The sequence below is a fragment of the Callithrix jacchus genome, chromosome 12 (assembly GCF_049354715.1).
Source record: "Callithrix jacchus isolate 240 chromosome 12, calJac240_pri, whole genome shotgun sequence".
Classification (NCBI taxonomy): domain Eukaryota; kingdom Metazoa; phylum Chordata; class Mammalia; order Primates; family Cebidae; genus Callithrix; species Callithrix jacchus.
This window is the reverse complement of record NC_133513.1, coordinates 112,907,714-112,933,872: the sequence shown is the minus strand read 5'-3', so window position 1 is coordinate 112,933,872 and position 26,159 is coordinate 112,907,714. Positions and strand designations below refer to the sequence as shown.

The window sequence follows — 26,159 nt, the reverse complement described above, 5'->3', positions numbered from 1 at the left end:
GGGTCAACGACAAAGTTTAGTTCAGAAAGACACGTGAGTTTTGAAGGGTGTGTTTGGTTTGGCCTTGTGTGCGAATTTCCGCACTTCTTCCTCCCTTCCTCCTTCTGGTGGCGTCCATCAGGATTCCGCTGTTCCTCCAAAATATCAGGAAAGCCTAGAAGTACTCACGGTACTTCTAGGAAGCCCAGAGCTAACCGCCACAACCTGTGATTTTCAGGGTCAATTGCACGTCAATTCGTCTGTCCACCCAGAACCTGAGGGAAACACGCCCCTACGCTCCCGCCCGGCCTCCGCCCCAACCCTCCTTAGCCTCCGAGGGTGTCACGTGCTAGACTCGGGCGTGAAGACAGCACTGCCATGTTGATTTCTGGCGGCGTCGGCTACGGGAAGGGAGGGGGGCGGCTGACTAGTCACCCGTAGTTCCGGTTCCCGTGCGCAAGTGCGGAAGTGTGCTGGCCAGGAGGGTGATCGGCTTCCGGTCAGTGCGGCACTGGGTACTCGGAGACGTGTAACGGACGGTAGGCTGCAGCCATGGCCGAGAGAAAACCTAACGGTGGCAGCGGCGGCGCCTCCATCTCCTCATCTGGCACTAACTTACTTTTCTCTTCCTCGGCTACGGAGTTCAATTTCAATGTGCCCTTCATCCCAGTCACCCAGGCCTCTGCTTCCCCGGCCTCCCTGCTCTTGCCCGGAGGTAATAAGAGGGCGGTCCCGTGTGCGGGGAGGCGGGCAGGTGGCTTGCAGTGACAAGGGTCAGACAGGAGGTTTTCCTTCTGCCTCGAGCTACCCTCTGGGTAGTTTGCCAGGATCATCAGTGGCCAGGTTTTAGTGTGTCGGGGGATTTAGGGTCTTGGAGGCGGCAGGTGATGAGACTTGCTTTTCATTGCAGAAACCATCTGTTCCAAGTTGTCCAGAATGCTGGACACTCGTGCACTGGCATTCCGCAAATCTTTGCTGAACACCCATTGGTACACCAGGTGCTGATAGGGAATGCAAATAAATTAAACAGTGGCCCTCTCCTAGGGTACAGTAGTAGTATCTCCCACTAGAAGGCTCTTAGGATATAGTAAGATACCTCCTAGGATGGACTGTGCCTCTCTGCTAGATAGGGTACGCTCTCTCCTACTAGGAGAATGTAGGGATACAGTAGGATATCTTCTAGGTTACAGTAAAATATCTTGTAAGATGGACTGGGCCCCTCTTCTCTGATAGGCATGTAATATTTGTGAAGCAGAGATATAAAATGCATTCTCCATCTTTTTTTTTTTTTTTTTTCTTGAGACTGTGTCTTGCTCTGTTGCCCAGGTTACAGTGGCAAGATTATCGGCTCACTGCAATCTTCACCTCCCTGGTTCATTCTCCTGCCTCAGCCTCCCGAGTGGCTGGGACTACAGGCATACAGGCGTGCGCCACCATGCCCAGCTGATTTTTGTATTTATAGTAGAGACGGGGTTTCACCATGTTGGCCAGGCTGGTCTCGAACTCCTGACCTCAAGTGAGCTGCCTGCCTCGGCCTCCCAAAGTGTTGGGATTACAGGCATGAGCTCCCCACCCATTCCTTATCTTTCAAGACAATCCATCACTTTTAAGAAGCTTTTTCGGGCCGGGCGCGGTGGCTCACGCCTGTAATCCCAGCACTTTGGGAGGCCGAGGCGGGTGGATCACGAGGTCAAGAGATCGAGACCATCCTGGTCAACATGGTGAAACCCCGTCTCTACTAAAAATACAAAAACTTAGCTGGGCATGGTGGTGCGTGCCTGTAGTCCCAGCTGCTCGGGAGGCTGAGGCAGGAGAATTGCCTGAACCCAGGAGGCGGAGGTTGCGGTGATCCGAGATTGCGCCATTGCACCCCAGTCTGGGTAACAAGAGTGAAACTCCGACTCAAAAAAAAAAAAAAAAGCTTTTTCTTGTTTCCTTATGCCCCTACTTCTATGTGCACTCCTAGCTCTTTTTTCATATTTGTATTATTATCCAAGGAGATTGCTTTTCAGTGATTATGTGGCATAGCCCGGAGAGCATGGTGTTGAGGAGCACAGACTGTGTTCCTGTCCTGGCCCTGCCAGTAACTTGCTGTGTGACTGTAGGCATGTTACTTTACCTCTCTGTACTTCAGTTCCTATATATGTATAGCCTCACAGAATTGTAATTAGAAGTGCTTTAGTTTTTTCAAGGCAGTAAGTATAGTGCCTGCAAGACATGTGATTTAATGTATATGAAATAAATACTCTCCATTTGGACTGTGGTCTTCTTCAAGTTTGCAGCTATGACCTAATTGCCTTTTTATTTCCAGCATCTTGTTTAGGGCCTAGTACATAGATCCTCTTTGGATGCTGAGTTTCCAGTGAATAATTTATTCTTGTTTGAGGGACTGAAGACACTTTCATGGAGAAGCGAAGACAGGCACACTGGGAACAGCTGTACATGAAGGTTCCCCTGCCCGTGTTATGTTTCTTCTTGATGCTTGTCACTACCTGACATGTAGGCATATTTGTTTATTCCACCCCACTAGAATGTAAGGCCATGAAAGCAAAACTTAGTTTTATTCACGATTATATTCCCATTGCCTAGAATGGTGTGTGGTGTGCAGTAGACCAATTATTCAGTACACGTTTGTTGAATGAGTAAAAGGATGGGAGTCAGGAATACTGTGTCTCATTTCGACCTGTGGTTGAAAGGTTAGGCGTTGCTGTCTTTGGTGAAGAACCAGCATGGTCGGAGCAGAATGCTGTGGGAGGATGCAGGAATAAATGAGGCTATACCTGGGGTTTTCAAATCATCTTTTGCATCATTAAAGTTGTTTGGTTATGTCCATCTTCCTTGCTATATGGTATTTGGTTTGTGAGTGCCACTGTGAATTCATGCTAAATATTTTCATTGTTAAGTCTAGGATAGCTACATCTGTCTTTAATGCTCTTATTTCTTGGAGACTGTGTGTGTGTGTGTGTGTGTGTGAACGTTAATAATTTTTAGAACTAAAATTCATCTCTAAAAATCTCAGAAACCCACTCAGAGAATTTCCAGAGACAAAAGAGGAACCTGTCTCCTGGGAAGCAACAGTTAATCCTATAAGTGAAAGAGAGACACAGAAAGCAATTTCGTACATTCAACAGACATTGAAGACTGGGCACGGTGGCTCACACCTGTAATCCCAGCACTTTGAGTGGCTGTGGGTGGATCACCTGAGGTTAGGAGTTCAAGACCAGCTTGGCCAACATGGCAAAACCTTACCTATACTAAAAATACAAAAATTTGTTGGGCGTGATGGCGGGCTCCTGTAATCCCAGCTACCTGGGAGGCTGAGGCACGAGACTCACTTGAGGCAGAGTTACAGTGAGCTGAGGTCATGCCACTGCATTCTAGCCTTGGTGACAGAGTGAAACTGTCTCAAAAAAGAAAAAAAAAAAACAGACATGGATTGAGCAGCTTCTATTTGCCAGGCCCTCTTCCAGAAGCTGGGAGACATAGAAGAGCAGACAGCCCTGCCCTCAATGACTGCACAGGATATATGTATGCATACATACCCACCTGTATAAGCAACTTGATACAGGGTTAGAACAGTTAGAGGGCTTGATAGGCTGCTGTGAATGCTATGGGTCTCAGGCTGGCTGAGAGGGGGAATGGATGTCCCTTAGGCCTTCAGGGCCTCTTTGGGGAGGTGATGCTTGAGTTGAGTGTTGAAGGATACATAGAAGTGAGGGAGTCTGAGAGATAGGCATATGTGAAGTCTGAAGGTGTGAGAAAATCTGCAGATTTGGTAGGAGATAGTGATTGGTGGCATGGGACATGGATGGAGCTTGTCCTTCTCTCCTGTCCCTTCACCTTTGTCTCCTCTTCTCTTTGTCCTCTGCCCCCTAGAGTGTATGCAGTGGAGTGGCCTCAGTGGTCTATGGGCCGCATATACAATACTCAGGAGGAGTTTGTAGTTCATCTTGTGTGGTGTTTGAGAGCCTTTGAAGGATTTTCAACAAGGCAGTGAAATTAGATGTGTGTTTCAGAAAGACTAGAGATTTCTCTAGTTGCGCTGCAATACAATTGACTGTAGCAAGAGGATTTGGTTGGGAGGCTTAGTGAGAGGCTGGCAGTGGTCATGGCAGTCTAGCTTGAGTCAGCCATATTGGGTGTGAAGAACAGGGAGCAGATGTGCAAGATGTGTACACTATACAGTTGTAGAGACTTAGGGACTTACAGAAGGTCAGTGTCAGCTCTGTCTGTCAGCACAGAGGCCCATTTTTGTTTAGTTTTAGACCCAAGACTGAGCTCTGTACCTGGCATATAATGTGTCCTGAATAAATGTTTCTTGAGTGAGTATTCAAATGATTAAATGAAGGGTAAGAGAAAGAGGGAGGAGTCTGAGACTTGAGGTTTCTGGTTTGAATATCTGAATGGATGTTGGCAAACATCTGTGGAAAAAGGAGCACAGTGGGGGTTAGTTAAGATAATAAACTCGTTTTAGGCTTACTAACTATGGAGTATATGTGACTGAATCTGCCAAAAATATTGAGGAAGTAGTTGGTAAACAAGTTCTGGAACACATGAGTACAGTCTGGGTTTGAGACAGAGATAGGAGTGTCGCAAATATACAAATGCCAATTAAAATTGTGGCTTTAGATGACATGAGTCTGAATGCAATGAGAAAGTGCCCCTGAGGCGAGGGTAGCAGTGTATGGAGAGCATTTCATCTGTAGTTGATGCTAATCAGAAAAAAGTTTATTGTACCGGTTTGACCTGAAGTTTTTCTAAGGGGGAGTGATACCGCTGAAGTTTTTTTTCGTGCTTTATTATTATTATTTTTTGAGACAGAGTCTTGCTCTGTTGCCCAGGCTGGAGTGCAGTGGCGTGATTTTGGCTCACTGCAACCTCTGCCTCCTGGGTTCAAGCGATTCTCCTACCTCAGCCTTTCAAGTAGCTAGGACTACAGGTGTGTGCCACCACGCCCAGCTAATTTTTGTATTTTTAGTAGAGATGGGGTTTCACCATGTTGGTCAGGATGGTCTTGATCTCTTGACCTCATGATCTGCCCACCTTGGCCTCCCAAAGTGCTGAGATTACAGGAGTGAGCCACCGCCCAGGCCTCATGCTTTTAATTGTTGGCAGTGAACTAAGAAATACACATAAGTCCAAGTGAGGGTTACCGACCTGAAAAGAGGGGTGGGAGCTGGAAATACATCAGGAAATGGAATGACACAAACAGACACAGGGCCTTGTACAGCAAGGTATGTTTTATTTTTAGTTACAAGAAACTATCAAGAGGAGTATTTTGAATAGTGGAGTATTTTATTTAATTAATTAATTTACTTATTTGTTTATTTATTTATTTTGAGATGGAGTTTCACTCTTGTTACCCAGGCTGAAGTACAATGGTGCGATCTCGGCTCACCGCACACTCCACCTCCTGGGTTCAGGCAGTTCTCCTGCCTCAGCCTCCTGAGTAGCTGGGATTACAGGCGTGCGCCACCATGCCCAGCTAAGTTTTTGTATTTTTAGTAGAGACGAGGTTTCACCATGTTGACCAGGATGGTCTCGATCTCTTGACCTCGTGATCCACCCGCCTCAGCTTCCCAAAGTGCTGGGATTACAGGCTTGAGCCACCGCACCAGGCCGAATAGTGGAGTATTTTAGTTAAACAGATGTGTGTGAATTATGAGAGCAGCTTAGAAGCTCAAGCCCTAGGCGGGACATGGTGGCTCACGCCTGTAATCCCAGCACTTTGGGAGGCTGAGGCGGGCAGATTCGAGGTCAAGAGATCAAGACCATCCTGGCAAACATGGTGAAACCCCGTCTCTACTAAAATACAAAAAAATTAGCTGGGTATGGTAGTGTGCACCTGTAGCCCCACCTACTCCAGAGGCTGAGACAGGAGAATTGCTTGAACCCGGGAGGTGGAGGTTGCAGTAAGCCGAGATCGTGCCATTGCACTCCAGCCTGGGTAACAAGAGCGAAACTCCGTCTCAAAAAAAAAAAAAGAAAGTGACTTTTTCAGCAATTCGATGTTCTATAATGATAAGTATGTGATAGTGCATGGTTTTAAGAAATGGCAATTAATGGTTGACCTACTTTGCCTTGGGAATACAAATGCCTTTGTTCATTTGTACAGTAAGTGCTTTGTAGGTAAGAGTCCTGACACATACTTTTTTGTCCAGAGTTAGCTTTAGTCTCCTTTTATCACTATAGAAATAAAATTATTTGTATTTGGGTAGTGGAGTAACAATTGAATTATTTTTTACCAAGAAAAAAAGATAAAAAATAGTATGTAAGGCTGAACGTGGTGGCTCATGCCTGCAATCCCAGCACTTTGGGAGGCCAAGACGGGCAAATGACTTGAGGTCAGGAGTTCAAGACCAGCCTGGCCAACATGGTGAAACCTCATCTCTACCAAAAAAACCCCAAAAAACAAAAATTAGCTGGGCATTGTGCTGGGCCCCTGTAATCCCAGCTACTCAGGAGGTTGAGGCCTGAGCATTGCTTGAACCTGGGAGGCGGAGGTTGCAGTGAGCTGAGATCTCGACACTATATTCCAGCCTGGGTGACAGAGTAAGACACTGTCTCAAAAAAAAAAAAAGTAAAAATAGTATAGATTTTGTTTCTATTTTTAAAAACTTCTCCCATATACAAATATATATTTAAAAATAACAAATGACAGTTTGTATTTATTTAAAAAGTATGGAAGGGTATGTAGCAAAATTTTTTTTTTTTTTTTGAGACGGTGTTTCGCTCTTGTTACCCAGGCTGGAGTGCAATGGCACAATCTCGGCTCACTGCAACCTCCGCCTCCTGGGTTCAGGCAATTCTCCTGCCTCAGCCTCCTGAGTAGCTGGGATTACAGGCATGTGCCACCATGCCCAGCTAAGTTTTTGTATTTTTAGTAGAGATGGGGTTTCACCATGTTGACCAGGATAGTCTTGATCTCTTGACCTCGTGATCCACCCACCTCGGCCTCCCAAAGTGCTGGGATTACAGGCTTGAGCCACCACTCCGGGCTGTAGCAAAATGTTAACAGTGTGATTGTCTCTGGGATGTGGGCTTATGAGTGAATTATAATTTTTTCCTCTTTTTGTGTTTTCTTATTCATGTTTTCTAGTTTTTCGTTTCTGAGAAGCAAGTTTTCAAAGAAGGAAAAAACAGTATTTTTTTTTGTCTGTAATGCAGAAATATAAGTTTGAAGAACAAATAAGGAGGTATAATTGCTAGCTCTTCCTTCTGGAATCGTATCTGCAGAATGATAGACTACCTTTTAAACCACTTGCTCTCCTGTTCTGTTTCAGAGGATTCCACAGATGTTGGTGAGGAGGACAGCTTCCTTGGTCAGACTTCTATTCACACGTCTACCCCACAGACATTTAGTTATTTTTCTCAGGTATCGAGCAGCAGTGATCCTTTTGGGAATGTTGGACAGTCACCATTAACAACTGCAGCAACTTCAGTTGGACAATCAGCATTCCCCAAACCCCCGACTACTCTCCCTTTTACAACTGGATCCCAAGATATCTCAAATGCCTTTTCACCACCCATTTCGAAGGCTCAACCTGGTGCTCCACCTTCCTCACTGATGGGAACAAATACTTATCCACCTTCTCAGCCAAGTAGTCTCCCTCCTTCAAATTTTGGGAGCCCACCCCAAGGAATCCCCCAACTAGGGTACAATCCATATCGCCATACGCCTGGCAGCAGCAGAGCTAATCCTTACATTGCACCACCCCAGCTGCAACAGTGCCAAACACCAGGCCCTCCTGCTCATCCTCCACCTTCTGGACCCCCTGTTCAGATGTACCAGATGCCTCCAGGATCTTTGCCACCGGTATGGAGACGTGTTTTTGTGTCCTACTTACTCACTGTTTCTTCGCTCTTACCTGAACCTATGTGTTAAAAAACGTTTCACATCTTATAATCAATATGATCACAAATTAGTTTCAGAGGATATTCTTTGTAAGCTACATGAAGTAAACATTGTCTTAAAGATAGCTCATTGGATGGTTCATATTTTAATGTATATTACCTGTTTATTGAAGTTGTCATTGATTTTAATGAGTTAGCTACATGTCAGTATTTCCAGGTTTTAGAGTAAGGTAAAAATAGTAAGTGTTGTCTGGAGACATGTGACAGTTGAAGCAGGTGAAGATTGCTAGTTTTTCATCTTTCCATTATACTAGTCAATCAGAATACTCAATTACAGGGACTAACATGGATTACTTCAGTAATTTCATTTATATTTATGGAGTTTGGATCTAGATCAGTCAAACTCTATCCCAGGGGGAGTTGATGGACTAACATATGCATTGGGTAAATTTTATGAAATTCCCGGCTGGGTGCGGTGGCTCACGCCTGTAATCCCAGCACTTTAGGAGGCTGAGGTGGTGGATCACGAGGTCAAGAGATCGAGACCATCCTGGTCAACATGGTGAAACCCTGTCTCTACTAAAAATACAAAAAATTAGCTGGGCATGGTGGCGCGGACCTGTAATCCCAGCTACTCAGGAGGTTGAGGCAGGAGAATTGCCTGAACCCAGGAGGTGGAGGTTGTGTGAACCGAGATTGTGCCATTGCACTCTAGCCTGGGTAACGAGTGAAACTCCATCTCAAAAAAAAAAAAAAAAAAAAAAAAAGGAAGAAATTCCCTTACACAGTTTTCTCAACTCATTGTTCATTTGATTTCCAAAGAAAAATCAACTGAATTAAACAAAAAGAAAAATGATTAAAAAGAATTAAGAACATATTTCAGCATGGTGGAGATGGCACTATTGTGATTAGAGTGTAACTAACTTCTCTGTTAAGAGATAGAGAATGGACTCTATTTTATCATTTCATTTAAATCATACCAGTACACAAATTTTTGACGGTGTTGGATTTTGGCATTCTGAAAAGTTACCAGATTCATGGCATGTGGTATAGTTAGTATTTTGCTAACTATAACAAACTAATTGTAAGGTTTTTAGGTAAGAATTTAAAATATGATCATTTCAAACTCGAAGAAAAGTTGCAACAATAAAAATAGTACAAAGAGCACTGTAATGTCCTTTATCCAGGTTTACTTATCATTAATGTTTTATCCCATTTGTTTTTTAATTTGTGCACCTACACACCCTGGTATATATGAGCCCTCCTCCCTTCCCCCAACCCTCTCTCCTCCCCCTTCCTCCGCTTCCTCCTCCTCCTCCTGCCCCTCCCTTTTTCCTCCCTTCCCCACTTCATTTCTTTCTCTCTCTCTGTATATGCAATTTTGGGGAAATATTGAAGGTCAGTAAAATACATGATGATTCCTTATTCCTGAATTCTTGGTGTGCATTTACTAAGCATAAGAACGTTCTTCTACATAACCACTGTGCAGCTGTAGATCTCAGGAAATTTAGCGTTGACATAATACTTCAAAATTATTTATATATATATTTATATATATATTATATACATATTATATATTTATATAATATATATTTATATATATAAATATATATATAAATATATAAAAATTGTGTGTGTATTTTATATATATGTATATATATATTTTTTTTTTTTTTTGAAGACAGTTCTTGCTCTGTCACTCAGGCTAGAGTGCAATGGCATGATAATGGCTCACTGTAGCCTTGACTTCTCAGGTTCAAGTGACTCCCCTACCTCAGCCTCACCAGTAGCTGGGACCACAGGCACGTGCTGCCACGCTTGGCTAATTTTTTTTTTTAATGTTTTGTAGAAATGAGGTCTCACTGTGTTGCCCAGGCTGGTCACAAACTCCTGGGCTCAAGCATTCCTCCTACCTTAACCTCCCAAAGTTCTGGGATTATGGGCTAAATGACATATTTTTTTGAGATGGGGGATTACAGCTGTGAGCCATCACACCTGGCCAAGATGGTTTTTAATTAAAAAATTTAAACATAAGTATATTTTGATTTTAAAATCATTTTTATTGTAGAAAATTTGAAAAATGCAGAATACCCAATTTAATAAAAAATGTCCACAGATAACCACTGTTTTCATTTTGTTATGTGTCTTTTTTTGGCAAACATCATATAGTACCTATGGTTTCTATTATCTTTTTTTTTTTTGTGAACATACCTTAAGTGTTATTAAGATTTTTTTCTAAAACATTCAAAATTATTATTTTCTTCTTCTTCCTCTTTTTTTTTTTAAGTCATGGGAGGTCTTGCTCTGTCACCCAGGCTGGAGTGCAGTGGTGTGATTACAGCCCACTGCAACCTTGAACTGCTGAGTGCAAGTGATCCTCCTACCTCAGCCTCTGAAGTAGCTGGGCCTGCAGGTGTGCCCCATCATGTCTGGGTGATTAAAAATTTTTTTTTTGTTTAATAGAAACAGGGTATTGCTGTGTTGCTCATGTTGGTCTTGAAGTCCTGGCAAATGATCCTCTTTTCTTGGCCACCCAAAGTTCTGGGATTTTTTTTTTTTTTTTTTTTTTTAGACAGAGTTTTGCTCTTTGTTACCCAGGCTGGAGTGCAATGGCGCGATCTCAGCTCACTGCAACCTCCGCCTCCTGGGTTCAGGCAATTCTCCTGCCTCAGCCTCCCGAGTAGCTGGGATTACAGGCACGCACCACCATGCCCAGCTAATTTTTTGTATTTTTAGTAGAGATGGGGTTTCACCGTGTTGACCAGGATGGTCTCGATCTCTTGACCTCGTGATCCACCTGCCTCGGCCTCCCAAAGTGCTGGGATTACAGGCTTGAGCCACTGCGCCTGGCCAAGTTCTGGGATTATGGGTGTGAACCATCGTGTCTATCCTCTAAAACTTTTATTTTTGTTTATTTACTTATTTTTTTTTAGCTATCTCCTTCAGGAAGGATATAAGACATTTTTAATGGTTCTAGAGGATCTAGCATTTGAGTGAAATTATTTCAAACATTTCAGTTATTTCCAGTGATTTCCTATTTTAAATAACCTTTTGGTGTACATCCTTGTGGGTAAATTTTTACTTTTATTTTATTTTTTGAGAAGGAGTCTCAGTGGAACGATCTCAGCTTACTCCAACCTCCCCCTCTTGGGTTCAAGCAGTTTTTCTGCCTCAGCCTTCTAAATAGCTGGGATTACAGGCATGTGCCACCATGCCTGGCTAATTTTTGTATTTTTGGTGGAGACAGGGTTTCACCATTTGACCAGGCTGGTCTGGAACTCCTGACCTCCCAAAGTTCTGGGATTATAGGCTAAATGATCACTTGGGATTATGGGCTAAATGATCCACCCGCCTCAGCCTCCCAGAGTGCTAGGATTACAGGCGTGAGCCACTGTGCCTGGCCTATTTGTTTTTATAATTGTATCTTTAGGACAAATTCTTAGAAATGGAATGACTAGGTCAAGGAATAGGCACATTTTAAAGGTTAAATAAATCATGGGAGATGTATTGGTAGATTGACTTCTATAAGGTGTTCTGGGAAAAAGTCTAGGTCACTTTGTAATTGATTTTTTTCTAAATTTTTAATTTTTGTGGGTACATACTAGGTGTTTATGTTTATGGGTTACATGAGATATTTTGATATAGGCATGCAATGTGTAATCATCACATCAGGGTAAATGAAGTATAGGTATCCTTCACCTTGAGCATTTATCCTTGATTTGGGGTTTTGTTAGATTTAATAATTCTTTTTAAAATTGCTTTGGGGTCTAGTTATTGCACTAATTGTCCAAAAATATAAGTAGGATTATTACTACTAACATCAGTTTGGGTGTGAAGCATATTCAGAGTTCTTCTGGTCAAGCATGACAGTCTTCACTTTGCCGTCTCCTCCAGGTTCCTCCTTCAGTGCAGTCACCGATACAGCAGCAGGTACTTGCTAGACCTGGAGCTCCCTCTGTTCAAGTGCCACCTCCTTTTCTGCTTCAAAACCCATATGAGCCTGTTCAGCCCCACTGGTTTTACTGCAAGGAGGTAGAATACAAACAACTGTGGATGCCTTTTAGTGTGTTTGACTCTTTGAATCTTGAAGAAATCTATAATTCAGGTAAGCACTGGTCGTACATCATTCATACCTGATTTTAGGAAGAGAAGAAATGAGTATCCATGGTCTATTTTCTGTGAATGTCAAATCCTCAATTTTTTATAGACCCCAGACTCTGTATTTTAAGATGATGATATTAATGTAAGTCCTGAGTTATCTGGGTAAGGTATTTAAAGAAATGTTTTAGTAATTTACTTCATAGTTTAAAGGTATTTTGAATCAGAGAAGTTGATTAGTTCGTATAATTCAGGTTTCAATTTTTCTGTTTCCCTTTTATTTGTAGTTATGGCGGCATTTATAAAGGGTTTTCTATGGAACTCCCAATCCTGGAGATGCTCTGTGAAGAAAGGGTTCCATGATGAGTTTTGGAAATGCTGCTCTCTATATCTAGGTCTTGAGAGAAATGGTGCACAGGAATGCATTAAGGCTCTGAGAAGTCCTGCAGTGTAGAAATATGTTTATTTGGTTATCCTGGTAATATTTGATCATGGACTTAAAAAATCAACCTATTAATGGCCTTTAGATGCATATTCCATGGAGCATTGCTGTATGTAGATAATATTGCTCTGATTTAAAAACAAATCCATCAGTTATTTGAATTATGCTTTTTTTTTTTTTTGAGATGGAGTTTCACTCTTGTTACCCAGGCTGGAGTGCAATGGCACGATCTCGGTTTACTGCAACCTCTGCCTCCTGGTTTCAAGCAATTCTCGTGCCTCAGCCTCCCGAGTAGCTGGGACTACAGGCACGCGCCACCATGCCCAGCTAATTTTTGTATTTCTAGTAGAGACGGGGTTTCACCACGTTGACCAGGGTGGTGTCGATCTCTTGTCCTCATGATCCACCCGCCTCGGCCTCCCAAAGTGCTGGGATTATAGGCATGAGCCACTGCGCCCAGCCGAATTATGCTTTTAAAGTTTTCCCTGGTGGCTGTTTCTTTTCTACTTAAGAAGAGTCATAATTTTCAGCAGCACAAATTAATCTTAAACTTCTATTTTTAAATAAAAATGAGCTTAGTTTTTTGTCTTTAAAGATTGAGTAGTCACCATATTCATTATTTATTATTTTATTTATATTTTTTTGAGACAGAGTCTTATTCTGTTGCCCAGACTGGAGTGCAGTGGCACAATTGGGCTCACTGCAATCTCTACATCCTGGATTCAAATGATTCTCTTGCCTCAGCCTCCTGAGTAGCTGGGATTACAGGCATGAGCCTCCATGACCAGCTAATTTTTGTATTTTTAGTAGAGATGGGGGTTTCATTGTGTTGGCTAGGCTGGTCTTGAACTCCTGACCTCAAATGATCCACCTGTCTTAACCTCTCAGACTGTTGGGACTACAGGCATGAGCCACTGTGCCCAGAGGATTATTTATTATTTTAAAATATGCCTTGTATCAGTCAGGAAAAGTGTTAATTTTGTTCTCTAGTTCAGCCAGATCCGGAGAGCGTGGTTCTTGGCACAGATGGAGGGCGCTACGATGTTTACCTCTATGACCGAATAAGGAAGGCTGTGTACTGGGAAGAAGAGCCCGCCGAAGTGAGACGCTGTACTTGGTTTTACAAGGGGGACACAGATAGTCGATTTATTCCCTATACTGAGGAGTTTAGTGAAAAACTAGAGGTACGAGTGCTTTATTTCTTCATGAGTTTCTTTAAGAAAAGTAGGTCCTGTATACCTTGGTGAGTAACATCACTCACAGTGGAGCTGACGTTATTTACAAGACAGCTTGTCTTGATGCTGTTCACAGAGAAGATTACATTTTAAGTGACGCCATCCCTCATGAGGTGCTAATCGTGGCCTCTGTGTCTAAAGATGGGATATGATTTACAGAGGTACATCACAGATCTAATAAGGTGCTCATGTCAAGCCTTTAATAGAACTTAGGCTGCTGGGATTTGTTGTTGATAGAAGATACCAAGCATATGGACATTTTCTTTTATTTATTTATTAAATTTTATTTTGGACATTTTCAAATTAATATTCAGCAAAAGGCTTGAAGTCAGCCTCTGATTTGTGAAAATAGTGTCATGAGCCTTATTGGCCATCTTAAATAATTTCTTCAAGAAATTAGGTGGTTAATGTTGTTTTATATAATTGTGTTAAATGCTTGTGATAATTCTACTGAAGAGTTGAATGTTAGTTATTTGAAATAAGTTAAGTGAATTCAGTTGCATAGATGGGAAATGATATATAGAACATTTTAGTTAACCTCTGTCTGGGTATGGTGGCTCGTGTCTATAACCGCAGCACTGTGGGAGGCCAAGGTGGGCAGATCACTTGAGGCCAGGAGTTTTAAGACCAGCCTAGCCAACATGGTGAAACCATGTCTCTACTAAAAATGCAAAAACTAGCTGGGCATGGTGGCACACCCCAGCAGTCCCAGCTATTCAGGAGGCTGAGGAGGGGAGGATCACCTGAGCCAGGGAAGTTGAGGCTGCAGTGAGCTGAGATCCTGCCACTGCACTCCAGCCTGGGCAACGGGAGTGAGACTCTCAGAAAAAAAAAAGTATATATATGTGGATATATCTGTGTGTGTGTATGTGTATATATATATATATATATATATATATGTATATATATATATATAGAAAAAAAGCGTGAAGGAATGCTGATATCTATAGCTACCTAGACATAAATAAATAAAGGTATATTATAATTTTTGGTACCTTTGGTAGGCCCTTAGGAAGCTATCATATCCCCAGATTAAATGCTTAGTGTTACTGTTTTGAAGCTGAAGTATGTATTTTCAAGTCCAAACAGTGTCTGAAAGTCTGCCCTTTATCTTTACTGTGTTTGATTTTATGTGGGTGACATAGGCTTTGAGGTGGGATAGCTATCCACATACTGACCGTTGCAACAACACATGGCTACCTAGGGAGACCTTAGCTTTTATTCAGCTTCTTTCAAGAAACTCAGACCAGATCAGGGAAGAGGCAGAGGAGGTTAGGAAGTAAGAAAGCCAGTAATGGAAAGGGAACAAGATGATAGATATTGCTCAGCATCCTGTTGGTGATCCTGTCAGAGCACTCCGTGTTCTCTGTCTCCAATGGAAGGGTTGGAGACAGAGAACACCTTTAATTTGACAAGACATGATTGTCTACATGGAAAATCAGGAGAACTCTAGAAATACCGTTAGCACCAATACAAGAGTTTTTTGCAAGTCCATGTATATAAAATCAGCATAGGTAAATTAGTAACATTCCTGTACCATAGAAATAACCAGTTAAAAATTATAATTGAAAAAGAAGATACTATATATTTATAACACAGATACTACACAATTAGAAAACCTCAGGCTTTGTAGGAAAAAAGTTCAAGAAAAGTACCCATGAGCTTTATGGAGATAAACTACAAAAGAGAATTGAAGAATGTAAAAGGTGACCTCAAGAAATGGAGCTAGGCTGGGCATGGTGGTTCCTGCCTATATAATCCCAACATTCTGGGAGGCCAAGGTTGGGGGTTGCTTTACGAGTTCCAGACCAGCCTGGACAACATAGCAAAACCCCGTCTCTACAAAAAATACACACACAAAAATTAGCTGTGTGTGGTAGGTAGCCCATGCCTATGGTCTCAGCTACTCAGGAGGCTGAGGCAGGAGGATTGCTTGAGCCTGGCATGTTTAGCTGCAGTGAGCTGTGATTGTACCATAGCACTCCAGCCTGGGCGACAGACCAAGACCTTGTCTCAAAAAAAAAAAAAAAAAAGAAGGAAAGAAATGAAGCTAAATATCATGTTCATATAAGCACTATCATAAAAGATATCACTTCTTCCCAAATTATCTGATAAATTTCAGGTAATCCCAATAGAAATTCACATCAAGGTTTTTTTGGTAAACTTTGTAAGTTGCTTCAAAATTTTATGTGGAAGATTGAAGTGTTAAGGATAATCAAGACCATTTTGACAATGAAATGTGGAATCTTTACCAGGTAATACTTACTATAAAGCTATGGATTGAAAGGGAATATGAAGAAGTGAAATTTTTTTTTTTTTTTTTTTGAGATGGAGTTTCGCTGTTGTTACCCAGACTGGAGTGCAATGGCATGATCTCGGCTCACCACAACCTCCTCCTCCTGGGTTCAGGCAATTCTCCTGCCTCAGCCTCCTGAGTAGCTGGGATTACAGGCACGCACCATCATGCCCAGCTAATTTTTTGTATTTTTAACAGAGACGGGGGTTTCACCACATTGACCAGGATCGTCTCGATCTCTTGACCTCGTGATCCATCTTCCTTGGCCTCCCAAAGTGCTGGGATTACAGGTGTGAGCCACCGCGCACGGCTGATGAGCATTTTTTCATATGTTTGTTGGCCTCACATATGTCTTCTTTTGTAAAGTGTCTGTTCAAATCCTTTGCTCACTTTTCAATGGGCTTGTTTGTTTTTTTTCTTGTAAATGTGTTTTAGTTCTTCAATACATGTTCATTTTTTTGTTTGTTTGTTTCTTTCTTTTATTTCCTTCTCTCTCTCTCTTTTTTTTTTTTAGAAGATGGGGTTTCACCGTGATGGCTAGGCTGGTCTTGAACTCCTGACTTCAGGTGATCCACCCACCTCGGCTTCCCAAAGTGCTAGGATTACAAGCGTCAGCCACCGTGCCCGGCTGATACATATTTTTTCTATGTCACCCTGTTTGTGGTGGTTGATAACGCAGCCCTAGGAAACGAACTGACTGCTTAAAACTTGGTTTTCTTCATTATATAACGGGGATCATATTATTTAAGAGTGATTGAGAGTAATTACTTTAATAATATGAGTAAGGTAATAAAATGTATTTTAACCAATCAGTAAATGTGAACTGCTATTACTGTTATTTTTATCACCATTATAGTTATTATTTTCCTCCATAGGTTCTCTCAATGTAGAATAAATTTGTCATATTGGAATATATGTTGTCTCTCCCGTTATAGGCTGAATATAAAAAAGCTGTAACCACTAATCAGTGGCACCGAAGATTAGAGTTTCCAAGTGGAGAGACAATTGTTATGCACAATCCAAAGGTAATGAGGCTGTTTAAAATATTAAGGTATTAAGTTTATTTTAATTGTTATTTTGCTGTATATGTTTGATAAATTGTTCCTTTTTAGTAACTTCTACAGTGAGAATGTTTTTGTAACAAGTGCATTGCTTTTAAAACAGTTTATTATTATAGTGGATAATACAAATATTATTTGTTTATATGATTCACATTGATCATAGAAACAAAAACACAAATTTTTCTTAGGGTGAGGTACATGCCTGTGAGAGGCTGAGACAGTGGAATGCTTGAGCCAGGGGGACAGCAGAACCCTGTCTCTATAAAAAATAGAAAAATTAGCTGGGCATGGTGGCACATGCCTGCAGTTCCAGCTACTTGAGAGGCTGAGGTGGGAGGATCACTTGAGCACAGGAGGTTGAGGCTGCAGTGAGTTGATTGCACCCCACTGCACTTCAGCATGGGTGACAGAGCAAGACCCCATCTCAAAATAAGTCATTTTTTCTCAGGCTGGATGTGGTGGCTAACACCTGTAATCCCAGCACTTTGGCTGGATTGCTTGAGGCTAGGAGTTTGAGACCAGCCTGGGCAAAAAGAGCCTCTGTCTCTACAAAATTTAAAAAAATTAGTTGAGGCATAGTGGTGTGCACTAGTCCTAGCTACTTGGGAGACTGAGATGGGAGGAACACTTGAGCCCAAGAGTTTGAGATTGTAGTAAACTATGATCACGCTCTCTCCTGCCTGCATAACAGAGGAAGACTCTGTCTAAATAAATAAATAAAATAAAAAAGTATTTCTTAAGTTTCTGTTTATGGCAACATGATAACTGAAGTTTAGTATGCGCTGTAGAAGTTGCTTGATAAATTTTTCAACTTGATTAAAAGTTGGCAATCTTTTTCTATAAAGGGCTAGAGGCAAAATATTTAAGACTGCAAGTTACGCGGTCCCTGTTGTAGCTACCGGCTCTGGCTGGCATTGTGTAGTGAAAGCAGCCAGAGTTTACAATGTGTAAACCAATGGGTGTGATATTTTCAATGAAACTTTATTTATAAAAACAGATGGTGGGCTAGATTTTTCCTGTGAACTGTAGTATGTGTGTCTGCCTTTGAAGTGGTTTGCTCTACCTTTCAAGTAAAAATATGTCCTTTTTTATTTGTATTAGCTATAATTTATCTTGTTTTTTAAAAAAGTGTTGATTGCTGGTGTTCTGATTCTTTCATTTACCAATTTTAATTTCTCTGATCTCCAAGTTTCTCACCTGCAGTAATGATCTCCCAGGGTCATATTTTAGATGAAGTTAGGTAATTTATGCAGAAGCATCTAGCTTGTGGCTTAGCACACAGTAGTTTCTGAGAACATAGGTTTTTTATTTATTCATTTAAGAAGAGTATAAAAAACAAAAATAACTTATAATCCAACTACTACTTCTGTAGTCCTTATTGATATTGAAATAAATAAAAATAAAAACATTTTATTATTTTTATTAATAAAATATTTTATATTTATAAATATATTTATAAACTAAATTATAAATATATTTATAAATAAAATATGTATTAATAAATAAAAAAATAAAAATGAAACAGTTTAAAAGGATATTAAATAAAAAATAAAAGCCTCCTATCTTTTGCCCTTCTCGTTTATCCTCTCCATGGTAACCAGTCTTAATCTTTTTGTTTGTTTGTTTTTTTAAGAGACAAGGTCTCACTCTCTTACTCAGGCTGCAGTGCAATGGCCAGTCACAACTGGCTGTATCTTTTAACTCTGGGCTCAAGGGATCCTCCTGCCTCAGCCTCCTGAGAAGCTAGGACTATATATGTGTGCCACCTTGCCTTGCCAGTTTTTAAGTTTTTTTTGCAGAGACATGGGGGTCTTGCCATCTTGCCCAGGCCTGGCCATCCTCCTGCCTTGGCCTAAGCCTCGGCCTCTCAAAGTGCTGAGATTACATGTGTGAGCTAATGTGCCTGGCTAACCTTTTGTTTGTTTTTTTTTTTGACAGACATTTTGCATACTACATCAAGTATATATTCTTTTTTTTTTAAAGAAAATTTTCTGTATGGTACAGGGGTGAATTTAATACAGTTGATTTAACAGAATGGATTTCCTGAAATGTGGTGGAGTTTTGTCATTCACTTTTTATCATTGAAATTGAAATTGTATTTTACTTTATTTTATTTTATTTTGAGACGGGGTTTTGCTCTTGTTACTCAGGCTGGAGTGCAATGGTGCGATCTCGGCTCACCGCAACCTCCATCTCCTGGGTTCAAGCAGTTCTCTTGCCTCAGCCTCCCGAGTAGCTGGGGCTACAGGTGCGCACCACCATGCCCAGCTAATTTTTTGTATTTTTAGTAGAAACAGGGTTTCACCATGTTGACCAGGATGGTCTTGATCTCTTGACCTTGTGATCCACCTGCCTCGGCCTCCCAAAGTGCTGGGATTATAGGTGTGAGCCACTGTACCCGGCCTGAAATTGTATTTTAATTGGGAATCTTACTATTTAAAGGATTTTGCTTTACATGCTCTTTTTTTTAAGACAGAGTTTTACTTTTATTGCCCAGGCTGGAGTGCAATGGCACCATCTTGGCTCACCACAACCTCCGCCTCCTGGGTTCAAGTGATTCTTCTGCCTCAGCCTCCTGAGTAGCTGGGATTACAGGCATGCGCCACCATGCCTGGCTAATTTTGTATTTTTAGTAGAGTTGGGGTTTCTCCATGTTGGTCAGGCAGGTTTCAAACCCCTGACCTCAGGTGATCCGCTTGCCTTGGCCTCCCAAAGTGCTGGGATTAACAGGCATGAGCCACCATGCCCGGCACTTCACATGTTTTTGTAAGACAAAGACTCCTCAATTGCAGATTACTTGTCCTTGATTTCTTTTTTGCTTTTATTTTATTATTAGACAGGGTCTCTAACTTTGTTGCCCAGGCTGCTCTGGAACTCCTGAGCTCAAGCAGTCTTCCCACCTTGTCCTCTTAGAGTGTTGGGATTTCAGGCATGAGCCACTGCACCGGGCCTGTCCTTGATTTCCTATGTATAAACCTGGAGTTTTATGTTAGCTTTATTTATTTTTATTTTTTATTTTATTTTATTTCTTTGAGACAGGATTTTGCTCCATTGCCCAGGCTGGCAGGCTGGAGTGCAGTGGCACAAACACAGCTCATTGCAGCCTTGACTGCCTGGGCTCAAGTGATCCTTCTGCCTCGGCTTCCTGAGAAGCTGGGACCATAGGCATGCACCACCACGTCTGACTAATTTTTACATTTTTTGTACGGACAGGTTCTCACCATATTGTGCAGGCTTGTCTTAAACTCCTGGCCTCAAGTGATCCTCCCCACTCAGCCTCCCAAAGTGCTTCGATTACAGGCATGAGCCACCATACCTGGCCTATGTTATTAGCTTTTAAATCAAATTATAATACTTCTGATTTAACTGTATAATTTTCAACATTAGCATTGGAAAGGTATTAATTTGTTTAATTTTGGTGGTTAATGAACACTAGCAAGACTCAAAGAGTGGTTAATGCTAGTGTTCATTAACCACCAAAATTGGCTGGACACGGTGGCTCACACCTGTAATCCCAGCACTTTGGGAGGCTGAGGCGGGTGGATCACCTGAGGTCAGGAGTTCAAGATCAGCCTGACCAATATGGTGAAACCCGTCTCTAAAAAAAAAAAAAAAAAACCACCAAAATTAATCTTTTGGGGGAGCAGTACTAGTAATTTATAAACTATCCATACTCTGAGGTATAGCTTATTATGTATTAAACTACATAGGCTGTAGTGGAAAAGAATTTGTTAATGAGCTTTGTCATAATCCTGTTGCATCTTGAAGGTTATTGTTCAGTTCCAGCCCTCCTCAGTGCCAGATGAATGGGGGACCACGCAAGATGGACACACAAGGCCCAGGGTTGTAAAGCGTGGAATTGACGATAACCTTGATGAAATTCCTGACGGTGTGTATTCTTTGTTTAGAACTGAGGTCTGTTTTAGTCCTCTCCATTTTAGCATCATTCTTTAGAACGATGAAGAAAAACACAGTTGCTAGAATTCCCTGCCAGAGCAGCTATGGCATGCAAAAATCAGCCAGTTTGGCACATACCTTTTTTTTTTTTTTTTTTTTTAAGACAGGGTCTTACTCTGTCATTGAGACTGGAGTGCTGTGGTGTGAATAAACACAGCTTACTGCAGCCTCAACCTCCTGGGCTCAACTGATCCTCCCGCCTCAGCCTCCTGAGTAGCTGGGATGAAAGGTGTTCACTACCCATTAGCCCAGCTAATTTTCTATTTTTTGTAGAGATGAAGTTTTGGCATGTTGTTCGGGCTTTTCTCGAACTCCTAAGCTCAAGCTATTTGCCTGCCTCAGCCTTCCTCAGTGCTGAAATTACCAGCATGAGCCATATCTTTCTTTTTGATTTTGTTACTTTTGTATCTTTATTTTTTTACTGATGCATAATAATTGTACATATTAATGGGGTACACCTGATATTTTGATACATGCCTACATGTGTCATGGTGAAATCGAAGTAGTATGTCCATCACCTCGAACATTCATCATTTCTTTGTGCTGGGAACATTTCAAATCTTTTCTCCTAGGTATTTTTTCTTTTTCTTTTTCCTTTTTTTTTTGAGATAGGGTCTCACTCTGTCACCCAGGCTGGAGTGCAGTGGCGTGATCTTGGCTCACTGCAACCTCTACCTCCCAGGTTCATGTGATTCTCCTGCCTCAGCCTCCCGAGTAGCTGGGATTACAGGCATGTGCCACCATGCCTGGCTAATTTTTGTATTTTTAGTAGAGATTGTGGTTTCACCATGTTGGACTCGCTGGTTTCAACTCCTGGCCTCAGGTGATCCACCTGCCTCAGCCTTCCAAAGTGCTGGGATTACAGGCAGGAGCCACTGCACCCTGCCTCTCCTAGGTATTTTGAAATATACAATACATGGTTGTTAACTGTTGTCACCTTACTGTGTTACCGAACAGTAGAAGTTACTCCTTCGACATACCTGTATGTTTGTACCCATTAACCCGCCTCTTTTTATCTTCACTTACTCCTGATCCTTCCCAGGCTCTGGTAGCCATCTGCCCTTACCTCCATGAGATAAACTTTTTTAGCTCCTACATGTGAGTGAGGACATGTAGATATCTTTATCTTTAAATTTGGAATTCTGTTAAAATACACAAACCACATAGTATAGATTCTAAAATATGTTGTGGAGAAGCACTTTGCTAGTTGGAACTAAGCTTTGGAAACACCTTTTGGCTTGTGTTTTTACACCTCACTGGTTTGTATTACTCTTGGCACAGGGATTGCAGACTTTTTCTGTAAAGGGCCAGATAGCAGATGTTTTAGGCTTTGCAAACCATATGGACTCTATCATAAGTACTCAGCTTTGCCATTGTTGTGTGAAAGCAGCTATAGACTGTAAACAAATGGGCATATTCCATAAAACTTTTTTTTTTTTTTTTTGAACAGAGGTTCACTCTGTTGCCCAGGCTGGAGTGTAGTGGTGTGATCTGGGCTCACTGTAACCTTCACCTTTCGGGTTCAAGTGATTCTCATGTCTCAGCCTCCCAAGTAGCTGGGATTACAGGCTCCCACCACCACGCCTGGCTAATTTTTGTATTTTTAGTTGAGAGGGGGTTTTGCCATTTTGGCCAGGCTGGTTTTGAACACCTGACCTCAAGTGAGCCATGTGCCTTGGCCTCCCAAAGTGCTAGAATTACAGGTGTGAGCCTCTGCACCCAGCCCATAAAACTTTCTTTATTGTACTTTTATGTTTTTCCTTGGTTTCACCTTTGTCAAAAACTTTATTTATAAAAACAGGTAGTGGGTATGATTTGGTCTGTGGGCCATTGTTTGCCGTTGCCTGCTGTAGTGTGTGTGCTTTGGCTTCTACTTATTTTATTTTATTTTGAGAGGGAGTCTCGCTCTGTAGCACAGGGTGGAGTGCAATGGCGCACTTGGGCTCACTGTAACCTCCATCTCCTGGGTTCAAGCAATTCTCTTGCCTCAACCTCCCGAGTAGCTGGGATTACAGGCGCACACCACCACGCCCGGCTAATTTTTAAATTTTTACTAGAGATGGGGTTTCACCATGTTGGCCAGGTCTCAAACTCCTGACTTCAGGTGGTCCGCCGGCCTCGGCCTCCCAAAGTGCTGGGATTAAAGCGTGAGCTACCTTGTGCTTTGGCTTCTTTACTACAAGAATGGATTTTATTTTTATAATTACATATACTTCATGTTTATTGAAGTGTATGCAAAAATGTTTCAATAAAATAAATATATACCCACATTATGAAATCTGAGTAATCTCTATGTGGGACTTGGTGTCCTGGGGAGTTCTGAAGGCACACAAGGATATGGAGCCTCTGTAGATAAAAACATGCTGCTCATCATGTGCTGTTAGCCTCTGGGAACAGGGAGAGCCTGCCGCCTCCAGCTCTTGTTCTAATTCACTTTTATTTGCCAAGAGGGACAAATCCTTCTTCTAATTTGGTAGGGATAATAAGGTTTATTCTCTTGGAAAGGTCATCTATTTCTTTGTCAAGTTTGTGATGACAAAAGGGGTATCTAGAATATTGCCATTAGGAAAATCCAAACATTTCCATCTTTATGTATGTTAAACATTTTTTTTGATAGGGGAAATGCCTCAAATTGACCATTTGGTGTTCGTAGTGCATGGCATTGGACCTGTGTGTGACTTACGCTTTAGGAGCATTATTGAATGTGGTAAGTGTTGGGCATATTGTATTTTATGGGATGATCTGAGAACTAATAGAAGAGCTTTGGAGTATTCATTTTGAAGCTGGTTCCCAGCTGCGTGCTACTTGCTGAGGGGACTGTAAGAGGAGATTTAAATGGTCAGTGGGAAATACTAAATTGTACTTGATTTGCTCTTGTGACATATGTGACTCATAAAATCCCAGACCCTGAGGAATTAGAAGGGATCTTTGAAGTAATTTAGCCTTGCTGACAGTCTCTGCCTGAGCACCTCCAGCAGTTAGGAGCAGCTCTGCATTGAATGGACTTAGAGTGAGTGAGTTGTGAGAAGTTGTTTAATGGAACCATGAATCTGCCTGGTTGACTTAAATTTTTGAAGTTTTATTTTTATGTCCATATAATAATAGTTTGTATTTATTGAATATTTGGTATATGCCAAAAATCTTGGGTGTCTTGTGATTTGACCCTCACAAATAAACCTTTGGGGTATAAATGCTGTCACTGCTATTGCCACTACTGTGACTAATAAGGAACTGAAGACTGGGGCAGTGGGGGTGGCGGGTGAGGAGGTAGGTAGTGGTGGGGCCTGGGGCCTGGAGCCTGGAGCCTGCAGTGTGATTCCAAAGCCTTTCCCCAAGGTGTCATGCTGCCTCCCAGCAGTGCTGGTTAAACTGATGGCATCCCAAGCATTGATTCCTCTGAAATAATGTGAAGTTCAAAAGAGCTTCCCAAAGCCAAAGGTTATTTATTCTCTTCTTTTTTAAAAATTGTACTAATTCTGTTATCCTCATTTTTTAAAAAAATGTATTTTTAGGTTATTAAAAATACTGGCATGTTATAAGTAACTGATGACTAGCTATCAAACTAGGACAATTTAATCTATTTTTTCTGATTTTTATTTTTTTGAAGTGGACGATTTTAGGGTGGTTTCTCTGAAATTGCTGCAGACACATTTCAAGAAATCTTTAGATGACGGGAAAATAAGCAGAGTGGAGTTCCTTCCAGTTCACTGGCATAGTTCTTTGGGTGGGGATGCCACTGGTGTTGACAGGTTTGTGGATTTTGATAACTTGTTTTTCATATTAGTCAAATTTAAATTCAAAATTTAAACCATAATATGAAATAGTTTATTATAGCTTTAATCAATATATTTTTAAAAATTATATACTTTTGACATATGATTAAATATTGGTTGTAAAGTTTACACACTACTTTTCTCTGTGTATGTGTGCTTTCCTGTTGTAAATATTTAAGAGACTCTAAGACATTTTAGCTGGTTTTAAAATACAATTTTAATCTGTCGTGGTTTAGACGGGGCGGTCCTGTATATAGTAGGATGCCTGATGGCTTTTCTACCCAACCAAAAATGTCTCCAGAAGTTGCCAGATGTCCCCTGGAGGGTAAAATCACTCATGGTTGAGACCCACTTTCAGAATATTGTTTCTCAGCGGAGATGCTCTTGCTGGGACAGTCCTTTTCTGTGCAGTGCTGTTGCATTGCAGATCACGTAACTTCCTTAGTGTAAAGGTCACTTAGTACTAGCAGTGCTCCCGAGGCACTGTGACAGTTAAAAATACTCTGCTCAGTTTTGAATGCTCCCATTGAGACTCATAGATACAGGTAATATTTCTGCTGGCACAGAGGGTTAATAACATGTCTAGATTTTAATGAATACTGTAACGTTTCAGGGTACATAGTTTAATAAAAGTGATTCCACAAACAGCATTTTGTCTGTGTTAGGCTCTATTATAAGGGTGTTTTCTTTCTCTGTGTGTAGTCATGAGCTTCAATTTGATCATTCTTAAATCGGGAAAGATTTTTTATTCCATGTAGCACTGGTGTTTTTTGTTTGATATTCTCTTTAGTCCTTTTGACCCACAAGTTTTGTCAGGTGTCCAGATTTCCAGTTAACTGGAAGAAAAATGGAAGAGTAACTTAACCTCTTTTAAAAATAAAATTAAAATCTTTGCATATGACTTATATAGCAACTAACTCTTCAGAGAATCCTAAAATTCATAGTAAAGTTATAGGTACAAATAACTTTAAAAAAACTGAATTGTAGTAGCCTCTGGAGTGCAGTGGCATGATCATGGCTCACTATAGCCTTGGCCTCCTGGGCTTAAGTGATCCTTCCACCTCAGCCTCCCAAGTAGCTGGGACTACAGGCACAAGCCACCGTGCCTGGCTAATTTTTAAATTTTTGTAGAGATGGGGTCTCACTATGTTGCTCAAGCTGGTCTTGATCTCCTGGGCTCAAGCAATCTTCCTGCCTTAGCCTCTCAAAGTGCTAGGATTACAGGCATGAGCCACCACACATGGCAGCACAAATAACTTTTTTTGCTTTATCTTTATTTATTTATTTATGTTTTTAATTTTTTTCGAGGTGGAGTCTTGCACTTTGTCACCCAGGCTGGAGTGCCGTGGCATGACATCAGCTCACTGCCGCCTCCGCCTCCTGAGTTTAAGCAATTCTCATGCCTTGGCCTCCCGAATAGCTGGGGCTATAGGTGCACACCATGATGTGTGGCTAATTTTTGAT

The 26,159-nt window shown here is 41.4% G+C and overlaps 1 protein-coding gene across 4 annotated transcripts in view; it reads left to right on the top strand.

Annotated features, from left to right (window-relative positions):
• The first annotated feature begins 458 nt into the window (after window positions 1–458).
• The window catches only part of SEC23IP (SEC23 interacting protein), a 62,840-nt gene continuing 37,139 nt past the window's right edge, over window positions 459–26,159 (top strand). For 3 of the 4 annotated variants that reach the window (XR_013525151.1, XM_078346629.1, XM_002756663.7), the window contains exons 1-8: window positions 459–694; window positions 7,263–7,795; window positions 11,728–11,938; window positions 13,364–13,557; window positions 16,840–16,929; window positions 20,734–20,854; window positions 23,540–23,629; window positions 24,530–24,671. Coding sequence is in view for 3 of the 4 variants with exons in the window: in XM_078346629.1 (XP_078202755.1) it covers window positions 532–694; window positions 7,263–7,795; window positions 11,728–11,938; window positions 13,364–13,557; window positions 16,840–16,929; window positions 20,734–20,854; window positions 23,540–23,629; window positions 24,530–24,671 (1,544 nt within the window). In the remaining variant the exon portion in view is untranslated. The remainder of the gene's footprint in view (window positions 695–7,262; window positions 7,796–11,727; window positions 11,939–13,363; window positions 13,558–16,839; window positions 16,930–20,733; window positions 20,855–23,539; window positions 23,630–24,529; window positions 24,672–26,159) is intronic. The other variant, XM_078346630.1, reaches the window with a different exon arrangement.